Below are 27,662 nucleotides of genomic sequence, written 5' to 3' on the forward strand. Positions count from 1 at the left end.
TGTGTGTGAGTGTGTGTGTAGCAGTGTTAGGCAAATCCTCTCTGGCAGTTTATGAGCTAAAATTGGTCTGGCACGGCCTGGCGCGGCCCAGCTCAGTCCAAACAGTGGGGCTCAGCAGGACCAGACTGGAAGACACTATCCTCCTGCCGTGGGAAACTATCTCTCGGCCTGGCCTCGTCTTCTGGTAACTGATCCAGCTTTCACTTCTACCACAATGTGTCCATTATCCATGACATGCCGTTCAGAAAATTGAACTGGCAATGATTTACACTGGTGAGGCTATCTTTCTGAAGCTCTCTTTGATAAACTGGTTTAGATGAAAGTGTGTTATGAACAGATGCAGCCTTTCAAGGCCTAATGGATCATTTATTTATTTACATATCCTCCAATAATCAGAGTGAAGTCAGTCTTAGTCTCTGCAGGTTTCTCTCTTTTTAAGCACACTGGCCTGGGATCTAACAAAAACCAAAAGCTCATGAATGACTGAGACAAGAGGGGAGAAAAACAATGGGAAGAAGCCAAACCACTGATTGTTCTTCACTATCTGTTGGCTGTAGGAAGGAGCTGTGTTAGATCTAAACAGCCTCAGAGACCTCAAATTCTCATATATGGGGGAAAATCAAGCATCTTTTGTGCATGACAGATAATAGAATTTTCTTTGCTTTTCCCCACCCTGCACAGTCCCTTCCAATCTCCACTGCAGCTGACTCAACAAGAGAGAACCATGGGAAGGACTGTGAGCCTGTGTTAGAAACCGTCTTCCAGCCAAAGAAGCGTGAGAACAGCGTAGTGTGGTTCCATGGCATTTAACCGACACACAAGCCCCCACTTGAGACAGAGTGTCATGGGGGGGTGGGTGGGGGGACTACAGAAATTGATGCAGGCATGCATTCTCACACAGCTGTTCCAGCGGTTGTTAGACAGCTTTTCCACTTACAATCGCTTCATGGCCTGAAGATGAGAGAAGGTTCCTGGGACGAGTTGGGTGATTCTGTTGTTGTGCAAAAACCTGAGGAAAAGAGAGAAAAACTCTAAGATGATTCATCAGTGCCCAAATCTATACGGCTAGCTACAACTATGCAGCAGGTCTGGAGTCTATAAATGGCGACTCTAACAAGAGAAATTTGTATAATTTGAATGAATAAATTGTTTTCAAAAATAACATTTTCAAAATTAATTTCCCAAAATAACAGTTGATATCTTATATGTACAAATATTGAGTGTGTTCCCTTTGTTAATATCATATTCCATTTTCCAAATTGGACAAGAAATATGATCATCTTCCCAGACATGCTATGGCAGCTCAACTTGATGACCCCTGAGACTTTTATTTCTTGGCTAAAAGCAAACATCAAAAATGTTCTTTTTTTTTTTTTTTATGTAACGCTCCACCCAAAACATTCCCCTGAATCTGTTCATTTTTAGATAACTATAAATCAAGATAATCTTTGATCCAGTTGCTGATCTTCTATCCCAACCTGTAGGAAGCTGATCTACAGATATGCTCTCTGGACACGTCGCCAGAGAAACTGCTTTGACCGTGACCATGGAGATATTCCCACAACAAGCCACTCAGTTGTGCACCTGGGAATTCCTTCACTCCCCGTTCCACCTTTTTCTTTTTTTTTTTTTTTTTTTTTGCAGGTGTCCCTCCACCTCCTCGGCCTCTCTAGAGACTGGGAAGTATGGATATACTGGGCAGCCACTCGCCCATAAACAGGGACAATGAAAGAGGAATTTAACAGGACCCTCTGACATCTGGTGGAGAGTTTTAGCAGCATCGACTACATCACATGTGCATGTTGACAGGAGGGTTCATATGCAGAGCTCTCGCAGGCAGTGTGAGGGACTACCAGCCTACATATGAAACATCATGGTAATCTGCGTGCAGGAGAACCACAGCTTTAAGTCATCTCACTAACATATGTGATGGATCGTTTATTGACAAAGGATAAAGACATGTTAACTGTGAAACATTATGGCCTCATGGAAACTATTTTATAGATCTGGTTTTATTATTGCAGTCATGGACAACAATAATAATGTCACTACTAAGTAAAATATGAAGTCCTCACATAAAGATAACCTTTTACAGATTTCACTGGAAAAACGTAGGAGTACTGGAGGTAAATTGCGACTTACCCTTTTTTGTCCTTTAATATTTATAATCTGCTTAGTCCAATCTGATCTTTATTTTTACCTAAATTCTGATGTGTTAAATATGGATCTGACACATTGAAATAACAGCTAAATTAAGCCCACCTTATTTTTCACAGGATACTTCATCAAAACAAATACTAGAGGCCCAACAGCAGTAAATAACACATGTTCTTTAGCGATGTTTTTGGCAATGATGTTAGAAAAGAAGAGACTGCCTTACATTTCTCAGTTCTAAATTATGAATGCAATGTCTCTTATTAAAGATGTCATAATAAACCTAGATTTGTTTTTCACCAACAGTCGCTTTTTAAGTTTGGACCAGTGGGGGACCACTATCTTTCCTTTAGCGGGGGCAGTGGCATCAATAAAATGCATTCATCACACAATATAAGTTTAGAACTGAAGTCAGTCATGACGACCTCAGAGATGTTAAGACCCTCAGAGAGTATCTGCTGCAGACTCAGGTCTTTTGGAGTGCGGGGGGGGGGGGGGGGGGGTGCGCATGGTGTGGTCTGCTGGGGCAGCAGCATCTCCACTGCTGACAGGAAAAGGCTCAACAGACTGATTAAGAGGGCCAGCTCTGTTCTGGGACGCCCCCTGGACTCAGTGGAGGTAGTGGGCGACAGGAGGATGAGGGCTAAGCTTTCATCCCTGCTGGACAACATCTCCCACCCCATGCAGGACACTTTGATAGCACTGAGCAGCTCCTTCAGTAACAGGCTGCTGCACCCACGGCGTGTGAAGGAGAGATACCGCAGGTCTTTCCTTCCTGCTGCTGTCAGACTTTACAACAAACACAGCTATCAGTGACCTCACACGCCAAAGACTGACAATCCACCATGTGCAATACAGGTCATCTGCTGCTACTTTTTGTATTTAATTGTACATGTTATATTCTAATTCATTTTATCATATTATATTATTTATTTCTAAGTATTTTGGTTCATGTCATTTGGCAATCTGTTTTTCTTTCTTTGTACTGTCCACTTTGCTGCTGTGATGCTGGAAATTTCCCCGCTGCGGGACTAATAAAGGAATACCTTATCTTATCTTATGATCAAGTCCTCCAGTGTGTGGCTCTGTCACATGCTGAGTCAGTCCATAGTTACCCAGAAAGCAACACAGTTCTTTGGTACTGCTGCCCTGGGGTTGTCAACGTGAATAAATCACCAACAGTCGAATTCAATGCAAACGACAGACAACAGTTCAGTTCAGTCTTCCGAAACGTTTAAATGCATTTAGGTGACCTGTAACTGTTTAAGTATGTAGCCTGACTGCAGAAATTCAATAATATGTCTGTTTTCACTCATTGAAATTACTAAACAAAAATAGCAACTCAATCGTTGAACCAGGTTTCACTAATAAACATCAGATCTAGATTGCGCTTGATTTAATCATTAATTAAACTGATTTACCTGCCATGGAGTTGACCTTTAACAGAAAATGAACTTACAGTCGTTCCAGCTTTGGTAGGTGGGTGAAAGATTCCGGTTCCAAAGACTCGATGTTGTTGAAATGCAGGTACCTGGAGAAGAACAAAGTGTAGAGAAAGCACAGTAAAACTGGATTAGGGCTCCCTGTCTGACTAAATATAATGTCACTGTCCTAGCTGGCCTTAAGAGGGGGGGTCAGTGAGACCACTGAAGTGTCACCTGTCCATCCCTGGCACTTCAGATTACTGAAATACAACATTCAGAAAAGCTGATATGAAGCTCTAGATGAATGCAAACAGAGGAGGAGGAGGAGTTTGCACATCAGGCATTCATCTTAGACAGATATAAGATATAAATCTACAGCTGAAGGCTTGGGTTGGAAATGACACTGCCCACAGGTGACAAGCAAGTACAACCATTATTTCATGGAGTGCAAACACAAAATCCCAAAAGCCTTTGAGCTGAGAAAACATAGATCAGACCATGTGATTACAAATTAAAAGGTTAAAGGGAAATGAAATCCAACTGATAGCTGTGTGGTAACTGTAAGGGTTCAGTTGGGTGTCTGCTTGTTTCGGCAGGGAAAGCTTAGCTGCAGCAGCAACACAGACAGACACAGACAGACTGAAGCAGCATAGATTGTAAAATAAAATGCAACATTCCTCCACACAAGAAAAACCATTCTAGTTTGATCTCTAAGTGTATCTCAACTGTGTTTTTACAAGCTGTGCTCAACGTCCAACATTATGTCTTTGGGTGTTGCCTTAAGTATGTGTTGAAGAGTGGCCAGAGGAGAAAAACACATAACAGTCCAGACAAGTGAAAGACAAAAAGGCTTAATGAAGCCAGCAGTAAACTCATTTTAGAGGCCACTTAATCCCTCCTCTAGGATGAATGAACATCCCACACCAGTTATTTCACTACACTGTCAGAACTGTGTGAGACCCAGTATCGCTGTTACAACCTAAGACTAGATTATTCCTATTTGTGCGTGATCCTCCTATGATCACTGACAAACCCACTGACCTGCTGATAAAAAAAAATAAAAAATCAACAGTTGCATGGTTGTGGGTTATATAGGTGTTTGGAGTTATTTATTCCTCCTAGAGAAGCCTGTGACTTCAGCCTTTGGCGTCTGTTGCCCAGGGTGTATGTTGAAGAAAATTAAAGTGTGTGCAATCTGACTCAAAACCTGTCACCCGCAGTTGAAACCCTTCATTATTGCAGCAAAATTCAAAACAGCTGCCAGGCATGGAGCCTGCTGTTGGAATAGCTTTTACTCCATGAATTAGCCATTTGTTCTCTGTTAATACGGTTAGAGTGAGGTATAAGTCACTGTCTCCTCCAACTGTGTTGCTGAGGAGAAGCTGCAGACCAGCCCTATTGGTTGTGATAATGACCTACTGGCTTATCCACATACTTGTGCATGATGATGACTATCCTGAAAATACAATCCGTACTTATAACATCATCAATAAGCAATGTGCTAATGTGTCAAACATGCTAGTGTATCAAGATACTCTGCTGTAAAAGCAGCATAAAACTAGAAGCTTCTGAGTGTCATGACTTACAGGAAGCGGTTGAATTTTTAATCACACACATAATACGCTGAAGTTTTCTCACAAATAAACACTGATTACAACAAACTGGAGCAGAGGAGCGGCTCCTGCAGTAACAGCTGAGATATGCGAGTCGTGCTCGGCTCTAAAGTGGAGGCTGCGACTCCAGCGCAACACTGGGCTAGCCGTCATGCTTTTGAAGCTTTGCATGGTCCGTTGTCCTGACCACAAGACATGCGACTCATGCAGAGGAGGATCAAAGGTGGTCAGCGCGACATACAAGTATGGATGCACACACGGCATGCATGGTGGCGGGAGAGAAGTGGACAGAGGGGCGCACATGGGGGGGTGGGGGTGGGGGTGTGGGGGGGTGGGGGTGGGGGTGTGTTGGTTCAGGAAGAGAGTGTCACTGTAGGGAAAACTAACTGAACAGCGATCATGATACCTGTGTAAGGCCTTCACAGTCAAGTATTCATAAAAGATGATGTCAACACATTTGTGACATCATAGCTCATCAATCACTAATAACCATGCAGACCTTACCAGGCTTCATGAGTGGGGGGGGTTTACAGACAGAGAGACAGTAGGTGGGAGGAGGAGGAGGAGCAGCAGGGCGAGCAGAGGGAAAAGGTGGACGAGGAAGTTGGTCACTTACAGTTGCTCAAGAGAGACAAGCCCCTTAAATGCTTGTCTGTCAATTGATTGGATTTCATTCTTGTACAAATAGCTGGAAGGAGAGATAATCGGTAACATTAGTAACACACACACACTCACACAGGATCATCTGAATACTGCCTGGTTATTATGAGAGAAGGAAGGGAGGATCTGATCAAATAACACTGACTGTTTAGCTGCCGTTTTCAAACGATATGATGCATGTTGTGCTGCTACTTGTGCAGTGTGTTTACTGTAGATAGAGACGAGTGGAGGAGGCTAACTCTCTACAAACTAGTGAGGATTTGGAACAGGTTTAGAGAGAATCAGTCACACTGCACAATTAAAACTTATTGCACTGAGCTCAATGTTGAGCCCTGGCCGTAACATTACAACTGTTATTGCCACATCTACAGTAAATGTTCACAGTGCGTTCTCGCTCCAGCTACAGATGTGCTTGACTAAATAGAAATTCGACATGGACTGTGGTCCCAAAAAAGACTCCTCTGTTTGACGGAGCACTTCACAGATCATTGTGTCATTGTAAAACTGCGCAAAACATCACACAGTAATAAAATCAACACACTTTCACACAGCTCGTTGAGACTTTTATCAGAAAAATATAATACTATAAAGCCCTCATAATGCAGTTAACGAGTCCTAGTATCAGATTATAAAGCTTTACATTATAAAAGAAAAGATTAGATACTTGCACACCTCAGGAAAAAGGAAGAAAATATAGTTGTTACCACGGTGTGCGTCAAATAAAAATGAGTCATTATCATTGGTCAAACAATAAATAATATAATATCATTATTATATATGTATGTATATAATATAAATTCCTTGTGAGTCAGATCTTTTCTCCACGTCTCCACTTTTCTCGGTGACCTCCACATTCAAACAGACTCATGTCCTATGCAGCCTGTATAGGATCAACGTGGTGTCTGAGCACACTGAAAGCGTGTCTTCCCTCCATCGTTCATGTTGAAGAAATGTGAAACCAGGCTTACAGCTGTCTGCCTTTTCATCTCCCACCATCACGATGAGGCATGATGGGAGATACAGATCTCTGCACGAGTGACAAAATGTATGGAAAAGTAAAACATCTCTTCGTCTCTGCATGCCATTCTATATGTTACAACCTATCTGTGTCAACGCTTTCAGGATTGTTACCATAGCAATACAAAAAATAAACAACTTCATCATATGTAATATGGTAAATGATAGAGACAAATTGAGCTAAGAGAGATATGCTGCTGCTTTAACACCCGAGGCCCTTCTACTGGAAAATGACTGATGACAAACCAAAACTGTTGTTATTATTACATTCCCATGCAGAGCAGTTCTGTAAAAAATAATGATGATGCTGAAAACTTGGATCATTTAGTATAATCTGTTTACTTTAGCAACACTGCAGTAACCAGTGTTATTACAATACCCCAAGACCTCCCCCACATGATCCTGATGACTTTGTGAATGAATGTGAAACACTGCTGACTGCAGCTCTCTGCCTCTGGTGTGGGCGTGTGTGTGTGTGTGTGTGTGTGTGTGCACAAGCTTAGCGTGTGAGGTTTTACATGGGAAACAGGATTTGGAAGTTGTGGGCTCAAATCTCAAGAGGCCTCACTTGACCACATATCCTTAGATAGTTGTATTACTCATCCAAGAGGAGACAGTGTGCACTTATAAACAGCCATGTTGAAAGCACACATCACAAAAATCACTCAGTTTGTGCAAAACTCGTTTTGTTTAGGTTTTGGTTTAAGACCCCAGAGGATTTTTTTTTCCTGACTTCCGTCGATCACTTAAATGATCTACATCAACACGCATTAAGGGAAACCTACATTAATATAATTTGATGCAAGTACAGACCCCAACAAAGAGTCTGTTCCTGTCATAAATACACTGACAGATATTTACAGATGGGTGTAATCCGACTGAATCATTGGAAAAGGAAAAAACAAACAGTGCAGGGTTCCCACAAAGAGGCATGCTGACCTCTGTTTGGATTGTTTATGGAGGTGGCCGTGGGACAGAGGGGCCGCTGCGTCGACAGCCGCCCGGCCGTTAGCTTGGGAGGAACATGAAAGAAGACAGGGGGTGGACTTTTTAACGGGGTCCGAGGGAAGTGAAGAGGTGAGGAGGGAGATACGATCTAGCCCGCAGCTATAGAGCACTGAATCAGCAGGGAGGGGAGAAGGGGGGAGGGGGCTGGGGTGGGCTGCACCTTACCTTAATCACAAAGGTTGGGGCAACGGTGCAGGCTTTAGATCATCTCTGCTTTAAAGCGAGAGGGGGTCTGTAATTATAGCTACTGAATAGCTGCGATTAATTACAACATAAAGAGGGGGAGGGGTTGTCCCTGGAATGTGGATGTTTGTGTTTGTTTTTCAGTAAGTTGACAACAGAAAGAGAGAAAACATCCCCCCTCTTCACCCTTTCCTTCCTCTCTCTTGTTGAGTGCTTTACAGTATATGATCTCGTATCAAGTGTGCAGCACTTATCCAGAATACAAGCTGGACAGTGATGTAACAGAGTGTCACACCACGTCAGACACACGGGCCGTTAGCAGTGATGCTGCTGATACGGTCTGTCTTCATCAGCCGCCAGACAGACCTATGCAGACCACTAGCTCTGCCCAATCAGGGACGACATCAAGCGTGATGTCATCTTTAGTCTCAAGATGTACAAAACATCCCATTAGATATCTTCAAGTTCTGTCCCAGTGTGAGAATATTGTACTTAGTGGAGCTGTCCTCTAAAAGCAGACGAGCAGATGGAGGAGCGACAGTACGGCACGCTGTAAACTTTACAAAGCTGGTCTTGTCTTAAAATGAAAACTGTGATGGAAGTAGAGACGGGTGATGGAAATGGAGGGCAGCGTGATGCTGGACAGCAGCTGGTCAGCTCTGATATGGTGTCCGGCTGACAGTGCTGTCAGCAGTCTGGCAGGAACTAATAATACTACTAGGAAATAATAACTGAGCTATGACCAAGACGTCAACTTTTATTTTTTTCTGACTGACTTGTGAATCTGTTTTCACATCCCAGATGATGAACACATATTAAAGGAGAGTCATGTATAAGAGTCTGCATTAGTTAGAAGTGCTGACTGTGAAAATCAGCCTTAGTAAGTAGGTCTTCTAACATCTAAGTGAGGAACTCAGACCATAACTAACTGTGAGCACAGACAGTGCTGTCACCACAACTGAGGCCGGTGGGATGGTAATGTAAGTGACTAACAAAGCGAAACCCTGAGGCTACACACACCTCAAACCCTCCTCTGTTCTCAGCTGTGCCTGCAGGTCAGGACTTCCAGACATGTAAGTGCAGAGGATCAGACAAAGGGGAGACTTCTCATTGATGCCGTTTCCGCAAACTGCGCTGATATATTTCCAGCAGCATCAGCTGTCCTCCACTTTCACAGTCTTATACACTCATGTTTTATTTTTGCAACAAAGTGTCTCGACGTGTTTCACCATGCTTCTTCTTTTTCTGCTGACTGATTAAACACTGGCCTTTTCCCTATTGAGACTCATAGAACAAAAATACATTATCTCAAGATCTAAAGAGAAAAAATATTGCCATGAGTCAACTCACAGATATTTGAGGTTTTCCAGGTCTTCAAATGCCCCCCTGGGGATCCTTCGTATATGATTGTTGTTGAGGAGGCTGTGGAGTAAAGAAAACAGGTGATTTTGCAGATACACGACAGTAACCAATATGACAGTTATACCCTTTTTCAATCATTGTTTGCGGGTATAAGTGGGTTTTTATTTAATGCAGGTAAATCCCTGCATTAAATAGAGAGTGGAGGAAGAGTGAGCTGCTAGCCACCGTGCAAACTGGTGAAACAGATCTGTCACGTCTCATTACCTGGTTGGAGCTCCTGTAAAAGTGTCGGAGCCTCTGTGTGAAGGCGCTTCAGTCTGCGAATGCGTATTTTTAAAAAAAAAATATTTCGGGGCTGCAGCTCACTCTGTGTAGCTGCGCTGTGTCTGGTGTAACAGCACCGTGCTGGGCAGGTGACAGGTGTGTCTACAGTGTCTGTGCTCTGAAAGACGTTACAGCAGGAAAAGGAATGAAAATGTGCGTGTTCACCCATGTGTTCCGATCGGAGCCGGAGCCGAGAAATACCCGTGTCTACTGCAGAGTCATGTGACCTGGGTGTGAATGCCAATTGAACCCTTTTCCGTTCCCGACAAAAGCCTGATGTTAGCGAATCTTCCCAGGTTTTTTGGCCGATGGAAAGGGGCGTAAGTCTGGTCTTGGCTAATTCTAAATGGCGTATGCTATGTCTATATCAAGACAAGTTGTAGTATAATGTAACTTGCAGTTGTTTGTATCGGTTGCCCTCTTTCCACTGTCTCAGCTTGTTCACACTATTTCGATTTGTTCTGCTGTATGAGATCAGGAGGGCGGCGATTGAAAATCTGCACTTGCATTTGTAATGGTTTGTAATCATTTCTTCTATTGTCTGTGTGGTAACATAACAAAAACAAGACATTATTGTAGGAACAAGCTTCTGATAGGAAATCTACAGAGGTTAACTTGAGAGAAGACAGAAGGCTCTCCCCTTCATCTAACATTACAGACATACTTCTGTCTGTTGAACAGTGATATTAGACAAAGACTGATAGACTTTAGGACTGTTCAGTCTGTGGAACTGCAGCCTGAAACCACGAAGAGCTGTTCAGGATATAAAGCCCTCAACAGTCCAAATGGCTGGCTGCCTGGCTGATAGGAAAAGCTGGGCTTTTCTCCCGCCTTAAAGGACTTCTCTTCACTTTGAAACTAAATCTAAGCCACCATGTCCGTACCCTGCACATACTCTCATGTTTATTAACTATCATGGATCTATAACTGAATTCACACATCAGCTTCACTTTCAGCGTTGTTGTAAGATGAGAAAGCATCTCAATAATGTTTGCAAGAATGTGAATAACGTGAGGTGTGTTTGATTCATTCTAGCAGCTCAGCTGAGCAGTCTAAACTGTGACCATCTCGAGATACTGATGCGGCCACATGAGCTGATGCCGCACGCATTCCTCCAACATTTCAAGACGGCTGCTAAACTAATGTACTGACCATTAAAAATACAATACTTGGAACATTTCTGCTTTATTAGCTTAGCAATGCACCATCTAGCAGGCTGGACATATGATAAATAGCCCTGTGGGTGGAAGTGGAAAAATAAATTCCTCACAGATTACGAGCTGACCTACATGTGTGAAACCACAGCAGAACAGTGCAAGAATTTGCCCGTGCGTGTGTGTGTGTGTGTGTGTGTGTGTGTGTGTGTGTGTGTGTGTGTGTGTGTAATGCAAACAGGACTTTGTGAGGAAGTGACAATCATTCTGCAGAGTGCTGTTTAAAGGAAATGGGCTTGATTAATTTTCAATAGGAGTCTTCTTGAGGCACTGAAATTTCTTACTAACAGGATGTGGATACTCTGCAACCACCTTTTACCCTAATGTTATGTAGGGAACAATCTCATACCAAAAACAAGGATATACCGTATGTCAACAGAAGTTCACAATTGTGCATGCAGAGCGGTGACGAAGACTTACAGTGTGTTGAGGTTCTTTAATCGTCTGAAGGAGCCCGGCTGTATATCCTTGATTTTGTTGAACCTCAGGTCTCTGCAGAGGAAAAGGAAATATGTTCATATTTAAGAAAGTATATCATTAAATAAACCACAGAGAAAAGCTGTGCATAGATTCAATAGTTACACTTGGAGGATTTCTTAAAGGTCCCATGTAGTATAAGGAGAGATTCCCATGTGTTGTTTGATTATAAAGCAGGTCTAGGTTCTATATTAATACTGTGAAAGTATCAAAGCCTCAGTCCACAGAGAAATGCACACAGCCTGTATTCAGAAACTGAGCCTTAAAACCAGCCATCAGGACTTCTGTAACTTTGTGACGTCACAACAAAGCAGTAACAGCTCTCAGACATGCCCCAAGCTCCGCCCAACATCCAACCTTGCAGAATTTGGTTTCCAGGTGTTTACCTTAAACCTGCTATATTTTTATTTGATCACTCAGAAAATAGTCAGCCAATATGAAGAGAGGCTCAGAGCCTCCTCTCTTCCGATTGGCTCACCGACCTGTTGTTACTAGAGCTCCAGAGAGAAGCCTGAGAGAGGAGATGGTTTTTGGTTAAAAAACAAATACATCTTCTAATGGATCAACAGTTCAAAATAAAACTCAAAAAGTGTAAGATATGGGACCTTTAATGTGTACAAAGCAGGATGCACACATCTGCATGAACTGAAGACCACAGCAAAGCCAACCCTGAAGGATAATTGGACACATTAGTCACCTCACAAGAATGTCTTTGTCAAGCTTTAATCATGAGAGCACATTTATATAACATTTGCCCCAAAGATAACAACCACAAGGCTAAGTTGCAGCTCTCAGCAGGTTGCAGTGTCTGTCTCCTGTGTAATGATAATAGGCTATAGGCTGACGTGACACTAATCACTCTTTGGTCTTACAACAAATGACTTGCCCTGAAAGTGACAAGCTAAAGACGCTAATGCTGCAATTAGCCGTGTGAAGGTAAAATCATTTCTTAACCCCAAGTGGCGTCACCAGCTGCGGTGTGTGATGTGAAATTTGAGCGTCTCATCTGAACAGTGATGTTATGTTTGTGGAACTTGGGCTCTAAGTCATCTGACCTTCAGCTAAACCATTTGATTAGTGTATTTTTGTAAGATAAGTTCAGCTAGTACTACACACCCTGTAGCAATTTATGGGTCTTTATTGGTGATTTGATCCACAACAACCATGGTAGACAGACAGGCTGCGCATTGAGACGACTGAGAGGAAGACCTCCGGCCAGACAGATGAAGAGAGCATTCGGATGGATCGCTGCACAGAGGTGAGGGAGAGCTGCATCAACGTTTCTCCTCTATAAAACCTCAACTCACCCAGCAACAGCTTGGACTGTCTACCAGCATTCTTGTTAGCCAATGACCTTACAAAGTAAATACTCTGGGACTGGGTCACACAGACTTAACATACTTCACTGATTATGCAAAACTGTAAAAACACCCGAGTGACGAGAATCTGGAGATTTTCTTTCAGTTTGGAGGAAAATAAAAGCCGCTTTAGTTTTTTTGCTCTTCTTATGTTAAGTAACGTCTGATTTCATTTAGATGCTGGATCTCTTAGCTTAGCAACCATCTTGTCTATTTCCCTTTATGCACATGAGGCAAAGAGCCATAAAGCTATACTTCCCTGAGTTTTTGCTTTCTTGTATTTCTGTGAAATACAAAAAAAAAAAGAAAATCAACTGATTTCATAGCCAGTGAAATGTTTATGGGTCATTCGCTCAGTAAAAGCCTTCACATATGGATCCAATCAGACTGAGTCCAGCTTTTTCATATGCTGACTTCCTTTTATATAGGCTGAGAGCTCGCGCAAGAATCCACTCAAAGAGCTTTTCTCTAACTGACGTGCTTTGTGAGCAACATCCTTCAGCTATGGTGATACTGTTGTTTCTGGCACCACCGTCAGTAAGTGAGGAACTTCATTGTGTTCTTAATGTCAAGGTAATGAGTGCAGGGGTAAGCACATCTTTATTTATGTAGCACTCTTCAAAACCAGAGCTTCACAAAAACATGTCATGACAAAGGTGTATGGGTAAATAACTTAATCAAAGATGTTACAGTTAACAAAATGAGAGGATGGGCACTGCTGATCATGATTTTAAATGAATGGCTAGCTTTGACTAAACCATGATACCTAAGAAATTAGAACATTTGAACAAGAGAACTTAACACCAACATGTTTGTTGTATTTGGAGCACTAAGAAAATGAGCTGTCTTCTAAATGGAGAGAGGGGTGAGGGTCTTCCATGGAAAGAACAAGGATCAGTGCTGGGTGAAGAGGTTGGAAAACATGTCTCTCCAGGCAGCGGGCCCATGGCGAAGAGTGCACTGCCCAGACATGCTGAAGCAGGGGCTGTCCTGCCTGCCTGCCTGCCTGCCTGCCTGCCTGCCTGCCTCCAGCTCTGAGGGATGAAGGCAAGTGGGAGGAGAAGGGGAGCAGGGCTACGTGCTGGTTGAGGCGGCACCCGTCTGAGGGGCACATTGCACATGAAATCAGTGGTTCTGATCTCTGCTGAGGGTCATGGTTGTTTCAGAAGAATTCATGGAAAAGCTTGAAGTGGCTCAAACAGGATCCTCTTCACCCCACATACTCAATAGGTCAACTCCAGATCTGCGTCAAAATACAATTTGTTTCAGACTTGAAGCTAAATTTCACTGCAGCCAGACAAGCTATTATTTCACCACGCACGCACGCACACGCACACACACACACACACACACATCTGTTAGCTGATAGCTACCCGAGATAAGCGCTTGATTTAAAAAAAGTGGAAAGGCACGTTCAACAACAATAAAGGTGAACTGTGTTAAACCGTGTGTAAGACGTAGAGTAGACTAAGAAAACCTTGTTTATTTTACCTGGGTAAAGAATGAAACCATTTTTGCTTTTTTACAATTTACAATTAAACGTCACTGTGACACCAAACAAAAGCTCAAAAGGTGACAAACACAAAACTTCACCGGCTGAAGTCGTCACATGAAGCTACCAGCAGAAATGAAAACCGTATCAGAATTTTCAACTACAAATACGGTGAAAAACCACAACCAACTCACTAACAAACACTCGGATAGTGTCTCTGCCTCGCCATCACATCCTGTGTGCCCAAATTCAGACTAAATGAAGGTGTCACCTCTCCCATGAATACAGAAATATGTTTCGTGTAAATGAGGGCATATGATGCATGAAGATTTTAGTGGGAATGGTCACTTTTGAATTCACTTTTCAATATCATTCGCCTCATACTGTATTGTCACACATAACATATACATTCAAACCCCCTTAATAGATATTACCATGACTACACACACTGTTGATTGCTGTGGGTGAATGTGAGTTTCTTAACTGAACCATAGCTATGTTGTTTTGCCTCTGTGTGTTTGTGTGTGTGTGTGCGTGCGTGTGTCTCACTTCCACGGCTGAGATGACTTTGTTTGTACAGAAGACTAAATAAGCGGAGTCAAGCAGAGTGCTGTCTGCTGCAGCAGGGTGTCGACTGGAGCTGATGACATCAGCACCAGTGTATCTCACAGGTTGCTCTCAGTCTTCACAGTGAGCCAGACTGAAAAGATGCTTTAGATCACAGACTGGCAGCACTGGCACTCTGACCTGACCTGTGTGTTTGCCTGAGTGATTGTTTTGTCTGCAGATCTGTTGATAAAAACTCTGACCCTGCCCATCCATCACAACCCGGAGACAGTGATTTGTCTCACACTAAATCGCACTTCATCCCCTGCTCAGAGCAATAAGGCTGACACTGATTCATAAGATCTACATATGAAAGCAAAAATCCACAATTGTTTCGCCGCAATTAAACAGGAAGTAATGACTACATTGTGTCAGAGGAGGCAGACGCTCTGTGAAGCTGCTTTGTGATGGTTTATTGTACAAGAAAAGAGCAGGGGACAAGAATGAGTCACTCCCCAAGGGGGAAAAATACAGGAAGAAACAAGAAGAAGGCATTTAGTAAACAAGACATTCTTCAGCGAACAGTCAATGTAGTTGTTACACAAAAATGAGCACAAATTACAGAACATTTTATGATATTTATTGCAGTACTTATTAAATGAGTCTGTTAACTCCTGTTAATGTGTTTTGATGGCACTTGGCCAGTGGGAGCTATAAAACAGTGAGGCTAACAGCCCTGCAGAGGGGCTGACACACTATTCTAGGTCCAAATAGAAAGCCTGAAAGTGAGCAGCCTCCCCGGCTCAGTAAAGAAGGAGCCATGGGAACTTCACAACAATAGCTCTAATACAGTGAGACTACAACAAAGGATCATTTGATTTCTTTTGGAAAACAGCGAAATTTGTCATTTGCCCACACGGGATGGTAGGCCCGTATCTGAACATGCTACGCTCATGAGAACTGTGTCAACAGACAGAGAGAAAATGTTTCTCTTCAGGTTTTTTGGCATAAACCTGGCTCCGGCCTTACAGGTCTCAGAAGATAATTAGGATGACCTATTTAGACCAGACAATGCTGACAATCTGCTGCAGTGTTTTGGGCACAGTGTGTCTGTGATGAAACCGCAGGTCCAGTGAGTGCACTGAGGTGATTTAGGGACGGAGTAACTCTGCCCGCACGCAGAGGAGTTATGCTGCGTTTCATTTACAGTACCTCGGACGGCGGATGCTGGAGCTGGGAATGACGTCACTCAACAGTTGGCCGTGTTCCAGTCGGAAGCTTGGTGTTGTTGTTGTTGTTATTATTAGCACAAACAGTTGATAACATGCATGTCATTGTATTTTACTAATACAAACAATGTAGCAACATGTCCACAGATATATACGTTGGAAAGTAAAGCCAATAACACAGACGAGCTACTGAACATTTACATTACTACAGCTTTCACTTCTGTTGCTAATTTGACTGCCAGTCAAAAAATAAATGAAAAAACGCAGGAAGAAATAACAATTCCCACACTAGTTGTCCTAACACTAGCCTTGCCAGTACTGTCAATTGATGACGTGTTGCTATGTTACAGTATCTACCGGAAATCAATTCTTCTACGCTGCTCTATAACGGCGGTTGCCAGTGGCTGCACAATGCAACTTCCTGTGTAAGCTACTGTTTTAGAGCGGCAAACATGAATTGATTTCTGGGAAAACTGCCGTTTGATCTGGGCGTGATCGGTCCATAGTCTTGGATACTCGCTGATACCATATTTTCTGCAGTGTTGGGGGCATTTCCAGAACAACTCTAGTTGGTGTGCAGAGCGATCTTGGACTTTGAGCTCAGGGGCCGTTCCAGTTGAAATTTCTGACCTGGGAAGTCGGAATTTCCGAGTTCAAATTGAATGCACCATTATAGTACTTATTGATCAGTGTGTTACTATAAACAGTTAAAATGCTAGCAACTCTAGTCAGGGGATTGACACATTTACTAAAATACAAACACTTATATTTTGCAGTCCTTATGTAATTTACATAATCAATACAGACTCTGAAGTGATCACATTAACATTAGGCAAACCATAGAGCAGCTGTAAGGCTTCACCTGCCAAAAGCATCCAGGGAGCTCTGTAATTCATGCCCCTAATTCAAAATTCAAACGTAGTTTTTGAACGTAGATTTCATGCCAAGCCTCAATCTGATGCCACTGCTAGATAACTTTTGCTATCATATCAATGAGTGTTAATTAAAGTAAACTGTCAGGTTCAAACAACCACGCCCCCCTTAGCCAGCAACCTCAGAGGATTGACACAGACCCAGTGAGAGCTCATACACAATGACACAACTACACGTCAATCACAGCAGTTGGGTTTAAGGGGCTGGATTGTTCTGCTCTAACATCCAGTCTCCATTATAGGAAATTATTCACTGGGTAAATGGTCCTTTATATGTCAACTGACTTCGATTACAAACCTTTGTTTGATTTTGCGCAACAGGATTTAATCAATTTACAATTTCAGAGTCAAAAAACTGCTGGTAATTCTAAATGAAAGCTGTTATTAGTCAGTGCTTTGTACAGATTTTAACAGGGTTTTGAGAAGACATAGGCCCTGAGCCGAATGAGCAGAAAAAAAGACTATGTTGAGGGTTCTCTACCGCTCTGCAGAGAACGGCTTTAATGATAAACAGCACGGAGGGGAAATTAAACCTTTTGCGTTACATTTGGGGTTCCCAGAAGCCACTGCAGGTTTAGAAACACTGAGAGAGGTTCCTCTCAATGGGCTGGAGATGCAAAAAACTTGATAGAGAAGAATCAGCTTGCTGCAGTCACTCAGACAGACAGGGACAGAGAGACAGTGACCTTCCTACAGACGTTTAGAGAGAGATAAGTGGCCAAAGGCTGTTACATTGTCAGAGATGATCACCTATCTTCCTTCCTTCCCTTTTCTCAGCAAACCAAATTTTCCCTGTAAACCCGCAGACCAGACGACCTAAGACACTAACACACTCAGCTTCATCATCGAAAACAGAAGATAGCGCCAATAAACGCGACCGATTTAATGTGCGCACAGTTTTGCGTTTCAGAGACAAAGACATTATTCTTTCATTTATTGTGCTGCATCTAGTGCTGGGTTGAAAAAATAAATAAATAAAAAATCTATGCTCCGATTCGAATCAATCTTCATTTTAATAATCAGATATCAATTCATAAAATCCAGAGATCAATCTTTTGATATTTGTCTAGTACAGTTTCCTGTAATGTGCGAAGCTGTAACGCCGTTAGTCTCGCGTGATCTGGTCCAATGAAGTCACCAGCAAGTGTAAAGTCAAATGTGTGGCTGCATTTCACATTTAAAAACTATCAAGACCGTGAAGAGCTGGACAAAAGCAAAGGTATATGCAAGATGTACAAGAAAAAGCCGCGTGTTCCTGCTCATACACACCGTAGCTGCTGCACCGGGGTACGTTAGCAACGCATATTACTTACCTACCTATTCTTTCTTTAGATGTGTGTCTAAACTGTTGGTCATGACAAATAGTAAGTGCATTATTCATATCTGCTTTGGGGTCCATTTGTTTTGTAAACACAGCATTAGCTCTCTGAGAATCTCATTCACATCCAAGCAAAATTGGTACTGTAACTGAAATATCTCTAAATGAACTGATATTCAATCAAATTGAATCAGGAAGTCAGTGGCAATACCCAGACCTGCATTCTTGTGTTGGCACAGTTTGCAGCTAGGCTGTGAGACTGTTGCTCTGATGTATACGCTGAGTTACCGCTCAGAAAAATAAGTGACATGCAAGCTGGAGTGCACTTGTTACATAATCACCGACACAGAATTACCAACAGAAAATTTCTGGCTCTGACACCGATGTGCTTATTTGCAACTGTGGCATTTCCCATTTGTTCAGTTCGAATGTTTCTGTGTATTCACAAGGCAAACAAAAATGGGAACAACAGCTGCAAGGAAAATTTCAGCAGAGGTGTCCGTAAATTCTTGTCTGAGCCAGGATGACGAGCGAAGCTGGCTGCTGCCCAGTTCAACCAGCATCTGAATGCCATGTGTGGACCTCTCCTCTCATTCTCTCCCTCCCTAGTCAGGGAAGTCATTTGGCTTTGTGACACATGCCCAAGCGGGCTTGCCAAGGACTCTCAGGCGTGCGTGAGTCATTCTTAGTTAAACAAGAACATGGCTGGCTCCTCGCTTGGTTGGAGGGAACCAGGATCTCCAAACATGGCTGCGATTGGTCCTCTGCAAAACACATCCAGTGTTAAAAAATGACAAGGATGTGCCGGTGGACAGCAAGAGCAGCGGCGAAATCTTACAGAGCCTGAAGGATCTGGAATACAGCTGAATACAGCTGAAGGTCATCACGAATGAGATGAGTCACTGCGAGAACAGAGAGCTGAGCGAAGAGAGCCTTAAGAGGTAGTGCACGTACAGAACTTAGGGAGCAATCAATGGAACGGTTGACCTTTGGGCTGGTGTGGCTCTTCAAGATGCACCATTAACTGTCTTGTAATAGTTCCTTAGCAACTGTCTCATCCTGGTTTGCTCAGAAACAACTTATCTTCAGCTGGACGCGTTGAGTAACTGGCTGCACACATTTATGGTGACAAAGAACTACAGAGACAATCAAGCACCAGTTATTGTCATAGTGGCCCCTTTTCATGACAGTTGACTGAGTTCATAATTTTGTCACTAACTTGCTCACTTGCACTTGGCCACATACTACACATTACACAACTGGTAGCAGTGCTCTCCACAGGACGTTATGTCATTGCAGAACAGTAACACTCACACTGTGTTTTTTAATTATCTCTGGCCACAGTTACAGCTCCGTATAGATACAACAATCAGTACTTTACTGGCTGCTGGTCATCTGTGTCATTTAGGTTATACCACAATGTGTAACACACCATTTTGATTTAAAATGCACTGAACTGCTGACAATAGTAGATTCCCCTTTCTTACTTTTTGGACTTAATTCCACAATTTGGGACATCAGGCGGGAGACAGCAAAGATGCTGAAAGCATCTCTGTTTCAAAGTTTTTCCTTCCCACTCTCACCAAGTGCTGCTCTGTGTGGGAACTGTTGGGTTTCTCTCTATAATATTGTAAAGTCTTGACCTAACCCTGTGAGTGCCTCATATAATATTATTTGGCACTATACAAATAATACTTTTCTTTAAGCTGACAGTTTGTATGACTTCAAAAGAATGAATTAGAATACATACACACACACACACACACACACACACACACACATATATATATATATATATATATATATATACAGTATATATAACACTTTTCTGTGCTATTTTACTAAAACACTGCACACAGTGTTTTATGGATGAACAATACAACGAATAAAATTCAGACAATAAAAGTGCGTTGGGACACAGAACAGAAAAAACAAATATTCTCTTTTTATGAGAATATGTCACAATACGGGCTTCATGTGTTTTTCGTGTTCATTTGTTGGAAGCTGCCCTGGCCCTCCACGAAGAACAGTATCCCAACAAACTGGCTGTACACACATTTCTTTGAAATGTAACTACAGTCTATTAACAATAGTGAAAACGAGGTCCAGGTTTGAAGCAAAATCAGCTTTTTTTTTTTTTTTTTATTCAAGATCAGGAACTGATTTAGAAGAAATGTGAAACAGTGTTACCCCCAGAATTCACCAGCTGTCCTGCACTGGATGGGTACAGGAAGGGGCCAGCAGAGTTCCTTTCAACAACTATCTTGGGCCCAATCTCCCTGTGCAAATGAGCAAAGCTTTGGGGATTTCTGGCTTTGCATTCCATAATGCTGCAGAGACTGAGTGCCTCACAAAGCCTGACTGCAGCAAATTCCACACAATGGAACTCCACTTTCTCTCCCTGACTCACTAACACTGTCACTCAGTCAGACCAAGCCACTGTTTTGGGGGGGGGGGGGGGGGGGGCGGTGAGGGGGTAAAAGGCATTAAGACATTTAGACAGAGAAAGAGTTGGCTAGCTGCTGACCACCAGACAGAGCTCAAAGGAGGCTAACACAGAAATGTGTCTCCATATAAATGCAAGTACACAATGCAGAACCAAGCTGTGTGGTGACACTGACCCCCACCGAAAGGATTCACCAGCCGTCTTGCACCCACAAACACCAATTCCACTCATGATCTGGACACTCATTCTCTTACATAAGACCTAACATGACAGCTATCCCAAAACTGAAAAACTACATCTTTCCAACTTCTGTTAAGTGTCTAAGAACCTCATTCATCACAGTGCAGCAGAAACACCAAGAAGAAGAGTCTGAATAACAGCAAACTCTGGAACTCAAGCACTATGCTTGAATCTCTGAGCTACAAAAGACAATAACAAGCCAGTTTGAGAACTAGAGCATTAACAGACTGACTGACGTGTTCCCAGCTCTGCAGACACATACATACACATATGTATATCATGGCTCAGGTGTTATAATGTTAAAACACTTGTATATAAATATCACATATCGCCACACTCAAAGCGCCATAAAAATATATATTTCAAAATCACAATAAGCAAATAGCCAAGATGTCCAAATATGGAGCACTGGGCTACTGAAAATCCTCCATTACACTGACAAGCTTTGATTCATACAAAGAAGTAATACTTGTCATGTTGAGTCTTTCTCTTGAGCTGCTAAGGTAATACCAGTAAAACAAACAGTTTATATTTGATGTTGGCAAAACAGCGCTGATGTAAAAGCAATCATTTCTCAAACTCCAGCAAATCCCCAAGAAGAGATGCAGCGGTGTCATTACAGAGAGGAAACGTAATTTACTGTCATGCCTCTAACAGAAAGTCCTCCGAGAAAACAGCTGAAAAACAAATGTAGGCCAGAAAGAGCAAAAAGAAAAAAGAAATCTGGGGAAAAAACGTCCATGTTTCTTGGTCCAAATGTCATGTAGAAAAGATCTTGGCACGAAGCCAATGTGCAGTAGTAGCTGTACGCCAAGACTTTTTATTCTCTTACTACAGTGGCCCAGAGGAAACAGAAAGAGATGTTTTGACTTTCAAGAAGTTAAAGACAATAATATTCACAGTTTGAAAAATACTCAAAAACAACTGTCAGTTTAGCACCTCAGTTATCTGGGCAGTGTTTTCTAACTAAAAAATATGCATATGAATGCATCTATACATTGATTTAATTTTTATTTGTACAAAAATATACAACTTGTGCCCTTAAAAATGCCCTTATTGCTAAATCCAACAGTCATAACAAAGATAAGCAACAACTCTCCACGTGCTGCTCTTCCCTTAGTGTTTCCCTAATGCTATTGTATTATGAATGGATCTTAGAAGAACGCACACAACTAAACTAAAGTTCCCATGTTTTACACTTTTCTTGTGCTTTATCTGAAGCGTTGATCCATAAGAAGATATATTTGTGGTTTTACGAACCAAAAACCATCTCAATGTAGTTTTACATTACCAACAGGTCGGCGAGCCAATCAGAAGACAGGAGGCTCTGAGCCTCTCTTGTGACTGCTTTGTTGTGACATCACAAAGTTACAGTAGTCCTGACGGCTGGTTTTAAGGCTCAGTCTCTGAATACAGGCTGTGTGCATTTCTCTGTGGACTGAGCACTTTGATACTTTCACAGTATAAATATAGAATCTAGACCTGCTTTATAATAAAAAAAAAGGCATGTACATCTATCTTTATATTATATGGGACCTTTGATGACTGAGTTGATAACAAAGGAAAATCCATTCCAACTATAGTACAGCTGTAAAAATATACCATAAAAGTATAATGTATTAAATGGATAAATAGGAGAATATCATCATTATTAACAAACACTTTTGTTTAACTATGTTTTGTCGCCCAGAATAACAGAAGTGGACAAATGCTTTACCTTTCCATCATGTTCTGCTACCTGCAAACTAAAGATGGTGGATCATCTCACACTCTTATGATATTATTGTTTTAAATTCCTATAACAGCCTGCTGCCAGGTGGAAGGAGGAATGCAGTTCCTAGACCTACACAGCGCATAGCTCCAGGTCAAGTGTCTATACAAAAAAAAAACAGTGTTACATAATCCTGCAAAGATCTAAAGAAAAGCTCAGACCCTAAAGTCACTAGTTACAAGATCACTTACAAACTAACCAATAATCAGAGAATTAAATCAGATGCTGAACACTGAACATTCCCCAAATATAACATCTCAGTTAAAATACATGTTTTCAACTCTTTCTCACACTTAGACATTTCCTTACAACATTCCCAAAGTAAGCTCCAGTTTTTCCAACTGCAGACAACCAGCGATGCTTGGAACATTTTATAGAGCAGGATGAGGGAAGGCCAGGTACGAAGTGTGTTCATGTCCCGACACGAGCAGCTGAGCGAAGGGGGAAAAAGCGACAAGTGGCTGAGACTTCAAAGCTCACCAGCATGAGTTTCTGGGAAACCACAGCATGTTCGCCTGCTCTGATCAGCCCTCTGATCACATTTAGACACATCCTACAGACAGCCTAAACAATCTCCTCATTGCTGTGGTGAAGGGTGGATTTTTTCTCTCCTTTGAGGGTATCTGGGCAGGGCTGCACCATGGGTTCCCTTCAAGGCTGTGGGCTGACCCCAGAGGACAAGGCTAATTCTGAGTATGCGGCTGTGGTACAGGCTGGGGGGGGGGGTCACTCCTTTGTCCCCTGCCTGCAGCCTGAATTAAGCTATTTATAGACCCATGCATTATGAACTGAAATGCACAACAAGATTGCAGTGGACAATTAAAGACAAAGGGGGGCACATATTTGGGAGATTGGACAGATCTTGACCTTTGTGTTCTCTGATTGTGGCTTTGAGAAACTGCAGCCAGCAACATGTTAAAGGAAACTGCTTGGTTTGTTGGGTGACTGGAGCAGAGTGCTCCTGACAACCAGGACACATTCACAAGTGCTTGTCAAGTAAGAAGCATTTCCTCCCTTTCATGTCAGAGGGAAAGTCATGGAGTCAACATGGAGTTTAACCTGTGCAACGAAAATTCCACCACGCAAAGTGATAGCAAGGAAGTAACTTAAGAAACTGCTCCACAATGTGGTGCAAAGATCCATAGTCCACAGTGAAAAGCAAGCCTATTGGTCATGCCAGACCCTGCACAAAGATTTTTCCTGGAGCTGAAGTGCACATTTCCTCAAAACATGATAAGGCACCTGGTGGAGTCTGAGGGAGGAGAGGCTGTGGTTTCAATAAAATCTGATTGGACTATGTCTTGCTTGAAGTGTGTTTGATTAGGCTAGATGTCATGCAGGCATGTCTGCGAGAGGGAGATGTTAACATTGCTGTGCAGGGAGCTCTGGTGAGGAGCCTAACCCTCCACATTGCTTGCGGCTGACTTCACCAGCTGTGTGACCCTAAAAACCCTTTTCATTAACCTCTGCAGCCAACAGCTGAACTCACTGGCAGGTGTCATAACTTTGTGAAAACTTACCGAGACGCTGTAATAACCTCTGAAGTAAAACAGGATCAATTATTTCCACAAGCCTCTGCATAAATTTCAAAGAAAAAAGTTCTATAAAGTTGGTTTTAACAGTTTAATTCATTAACACACATAATATCAACCATTTTCACTTCACCACACTCAGATGTGGTAAAAATAATAATAAAAAAAGAAAAGAAAAGGGCAGTCTCTCTACGTGCTTTAAGTATTCACTGCATTCCCGTCCACTGTGCCTTGGGGTCGGTTCCCGTTAAATTTGAAGGGAAAAGCTACTTACAGGATGGTAGTCTGAGGAGAAACTGCTGGTACGGTTTCCAGGTTTAGGTGCATACATCTCACGGTGGTTCGGAAACATAGACAGCGACTCGGACAGCAAAGTCCGAACTGTGGTCCGCTGGCGAGCGATAACAAAGCCACCGCGAGTAGACACGGAGAAAAGAGCTGGCCCGCTCGCAGCGCCATTGCTAGCAGTGAGCCGAGCAGAGCATAGACCGCCAGCTGCCCCTCTCACACACCAACAGCGAGCTAGCTCGACTGGGAGAGGCAGAGAGAGAGAGAGAGAGACACACACACACAGAGAGCGAGAGAGAGGGAGCGCGAGCGAGGGAGAGAGAGAGAGAGAGAGAGAGAGAGAGAAGTGGGCCAGTGTTACAGTCCTACACAAGGGAAGTCCAGCAGGAATGTGAGTGCAACTAACTTTTTCAGTATTGACCTTAACGTCGGCAGCTGAAACGTCACACTGTAACGTATTTGTCCTCAGGTAGAAGCCCACGATATTCGGTTTGAACCTTGAAGTAAGTTGAAATAGCATTTTTTTTCCATAGCGCCCCCCAAATCCCATATTTGGTATGTGCAATTTGTCGTAGTCATAAAATGTGTTACAGCTTTACTGTTATAACAAATTAGCGCTTGTTGAGGATCTAAAATGTCCTAGAGCACATTTTGAAATTAGAGTCAATATTTGTTTATCTATTTATTCATTTAGATTTAGGCCATGCACTCACTTGAGGAAAAAAAACTGAATTTCAGAAAAACAGCAGGATTTCTTATAAGAAAACATTTCTCAGAATTCTGAGATAATGATCTTGTTAAGAAAAACGAGAAAAGTTTTCTTAAACTTACAAAGTAAAAACAAAATTCCTTCTCTGTTTTTCTGAATTAACAACATTGAACGAGATTATCTGAATTCTAAGATAATGATCATTATAATTTGATAATCATTATTATCTCAGAATTCTGAGAAATTATCTCTTTAATTCAGAAATACAGAGCAGATTTTCTTTCTGTCAAGTGAATGCATTGCGTGATTTAGGGCATAAATCTTTAGCTACTCTTAAAACCATGCATACTGTATGTGGAAAATACAGATCCTTAGATAAAAGTAGCAAATAGGCTACCAAAGTGTTATAACCAAAACCAAAAATATTTCATCTGAAAGCAAAGTCATGCTTTCAGAATCATTCAGAAGTATCAAAAAGTAAAATACCTCAACTCTAACCTACTTAAATAGAACACTTCAGTCCCAAAAACAATCCCAGCAAACAGGGAACATTCTGTTCACGGAATATTAAGAAAACTCTGCAGAATTACTGTAGGGGAACATTTTCTATGGAGGTCCTACGAACTTTCCCATGGCCTTCAGGCAATGTTTGCAGAACATTCCTCAAACCAAAAATTGATTTCTGAGATAGATAGATAGATAGATAGCTAGATAGATAGATAGATAGATAGATAGATAGATAGATAGATAGATAGATAGATAGATAGATAGATAGATAGATAGATGGATAACAGATGTGATTCATGATGTGGTAAATAAATGTCAAGGTGAGAAGTCTATTCTGATACAAGAAAAAACTATTGTCAGAACTCCAACCAACTCCAAGGGCTCCAGCACTGAGCCAGACTCCCTGATGAGGGTTAGGTGACTGACACTGCTGCCACCAGGAGACTGCAGCAAAGAATATTACACTGGCCACAACATGCTGGTGAAAGATCTGCAAAATCTTGCGCTGCACACATGAAAAGACCTAAGCTAGAAGTGCAGTTTGCTCCATCCCTTCCTGCAGACAGCGTCTGTGTTGCATTTCCAGTCCAGTCTGCTGTTGAGGTGGAATCCAAGATATCTGTATCCCCTCACTGCCTCCACCTCCTCTACAAGAGTGGAAATGGTGTTTAAAATATCCATCAAAGTCATACCAGTGAGGCATACCTAAATGAAATACAGCCATTAATGATAATATTAATTTTGCCTGTACTTGTTCTGACATGTTGACACGCCTGCCTTGAAAAAAGACCTTTAGGGAGGGGGCCTTTAAATAGAAAAATATGTCAAAAATGAGCAAAGGAATGTAAAGAAAGCTCATATTCTTGGACGGCCCCTGGTGGCCCCTGGTGGCAGCCGCAGGGCCTTCCTATAATATGTTTTTCTTATGTCCCAAAAGCTCTTAATAGTGGTGATGTGTTCAGAAAAACAAATGCTCCAGCTAACATTAGCAACAAAAAAGGTTATGTTTTAGCACAGCATTTGCATTGTTACAGCCAGAAACTGTTCATTGTGTTAGAATTATGTTTGATAAATATTTGTTTGACTGAAAAATTTTAATTTACCTACTAGTGAACAGTGTAAAGCTAAACTAATCCATGAGTTCTGATGGGCTAATTAGCATTTGAGTAGGCGCAGGTTTGCTACCAATCAGAAATATTGGAAAGGATTGGAAACTACGTAAGCTTGTGTAAATTAGATATTCAACATTCAAGATATGGTATTGTGTTGTATTGCAGACTGGTATTTCCAATTGCTGCCACTCAGCAGCAGTTCACAATGCATACACACCTGAGCCTCCTGATTGGTCTATTATCTCAAACTGGAACTTCGCCTAATATTGTTCCTGATAGCTGTACTGTGTGAGTGAGAGGAGGATATGTCTGCCGTTGCTGTGTCAGTGCTAGCATTCCCGCAGCCCGCCATTGTTTGAGTATATTGTGGTTTTCCCAATAAACCAACATGTTCTGAGGACTGTGGTGTTTCATTCACAGAGAGCTGTAGTGAAAACTCCATCAATGGTGTGTTTCTCCTCATGTAGGCTATTACATCTCTTCATACGGTCCCCAGTATGTGTAGGTTATACTAACTCTACTGTGACTCCACTGTAGCCTCTTGGTTCAGGAAGCTCTCACTGACACCCCCTTCATGATCTGCATGACCTTTATTTCTTTCAAAGCAACTTGGGGTTTCCCACGTTCCCATTGGCTAGTCATTATCTTATTTAGTTTGGAGCTCCACCATCTGTGTCACTTCAATGTTCACTTCACATTTATTAAGTCAAATCTGAAGTCAGGCCTTCAAACACAGACACAAAAGG

The 27,662-nt window shown here is 42.1% G+C and overlaps 1 protein-coding gene across 2 annotated transcripts in view; it reads right to left on the bottom strand.

Annotated features, from left to right (window-relative positions):
• The window catches only part of LOC130180045 (peroxidasin), a 58,063-nt gene extending 33,204 nt beyond the window's left edge, over positions 1-24,859 (bottom strand). Inside the window, exons 1-6 of one of the 2 annotated variants that reach the window (XM_056393336.1) lie at positions 24,575-24,859; positions 11,380-11,451; positions 9,410-9,481; positions 5,808-5,879; positions 3,614-3,685; positions 938-1,009 (exon numbers count right to left, since the gene is read on the bottom strand). In XM_056393336.1, the coding sequence (XP_056249311.1) occupies positions 938-1,009; positions 3,614-3,685; positions 5,808-5,879; positions 9,410-9,481; positions 11,380-11,451; positions 24,575-24,759 (545 nt within the window). In that variant the 5' untranslated portion in view covers positions 24,760-24,859. The remainder of the gene's footprint in view (positions 1-937; positions 1,010-3,613; positions 3,686-5,807; positions 5,880-9,409; positions 9,482-11,379; positions 11,452-24,574) is intronic. The other variant, XM_056393337.1, reaches the window with a different exon arrangement.
• Between the last annotated feature and the right edge of the window lie 2,803 nt (positions 24,860-27,662).

Source organism: Seriola aureovittata, chromosome 13 (assembly GCF_021018895.1).
Source record: "Seriola aureovittata isolate HTS-2021-v1 ecotype China chromosome 13, ASM2101889v1, whole genome shotgun sequence".
Lineage (NCBI taxonomy): Eukaryota > Metazoa > Chordata > Actinopteri > Carangiformes > Carangidae > Seriola > Seriola aureovittata.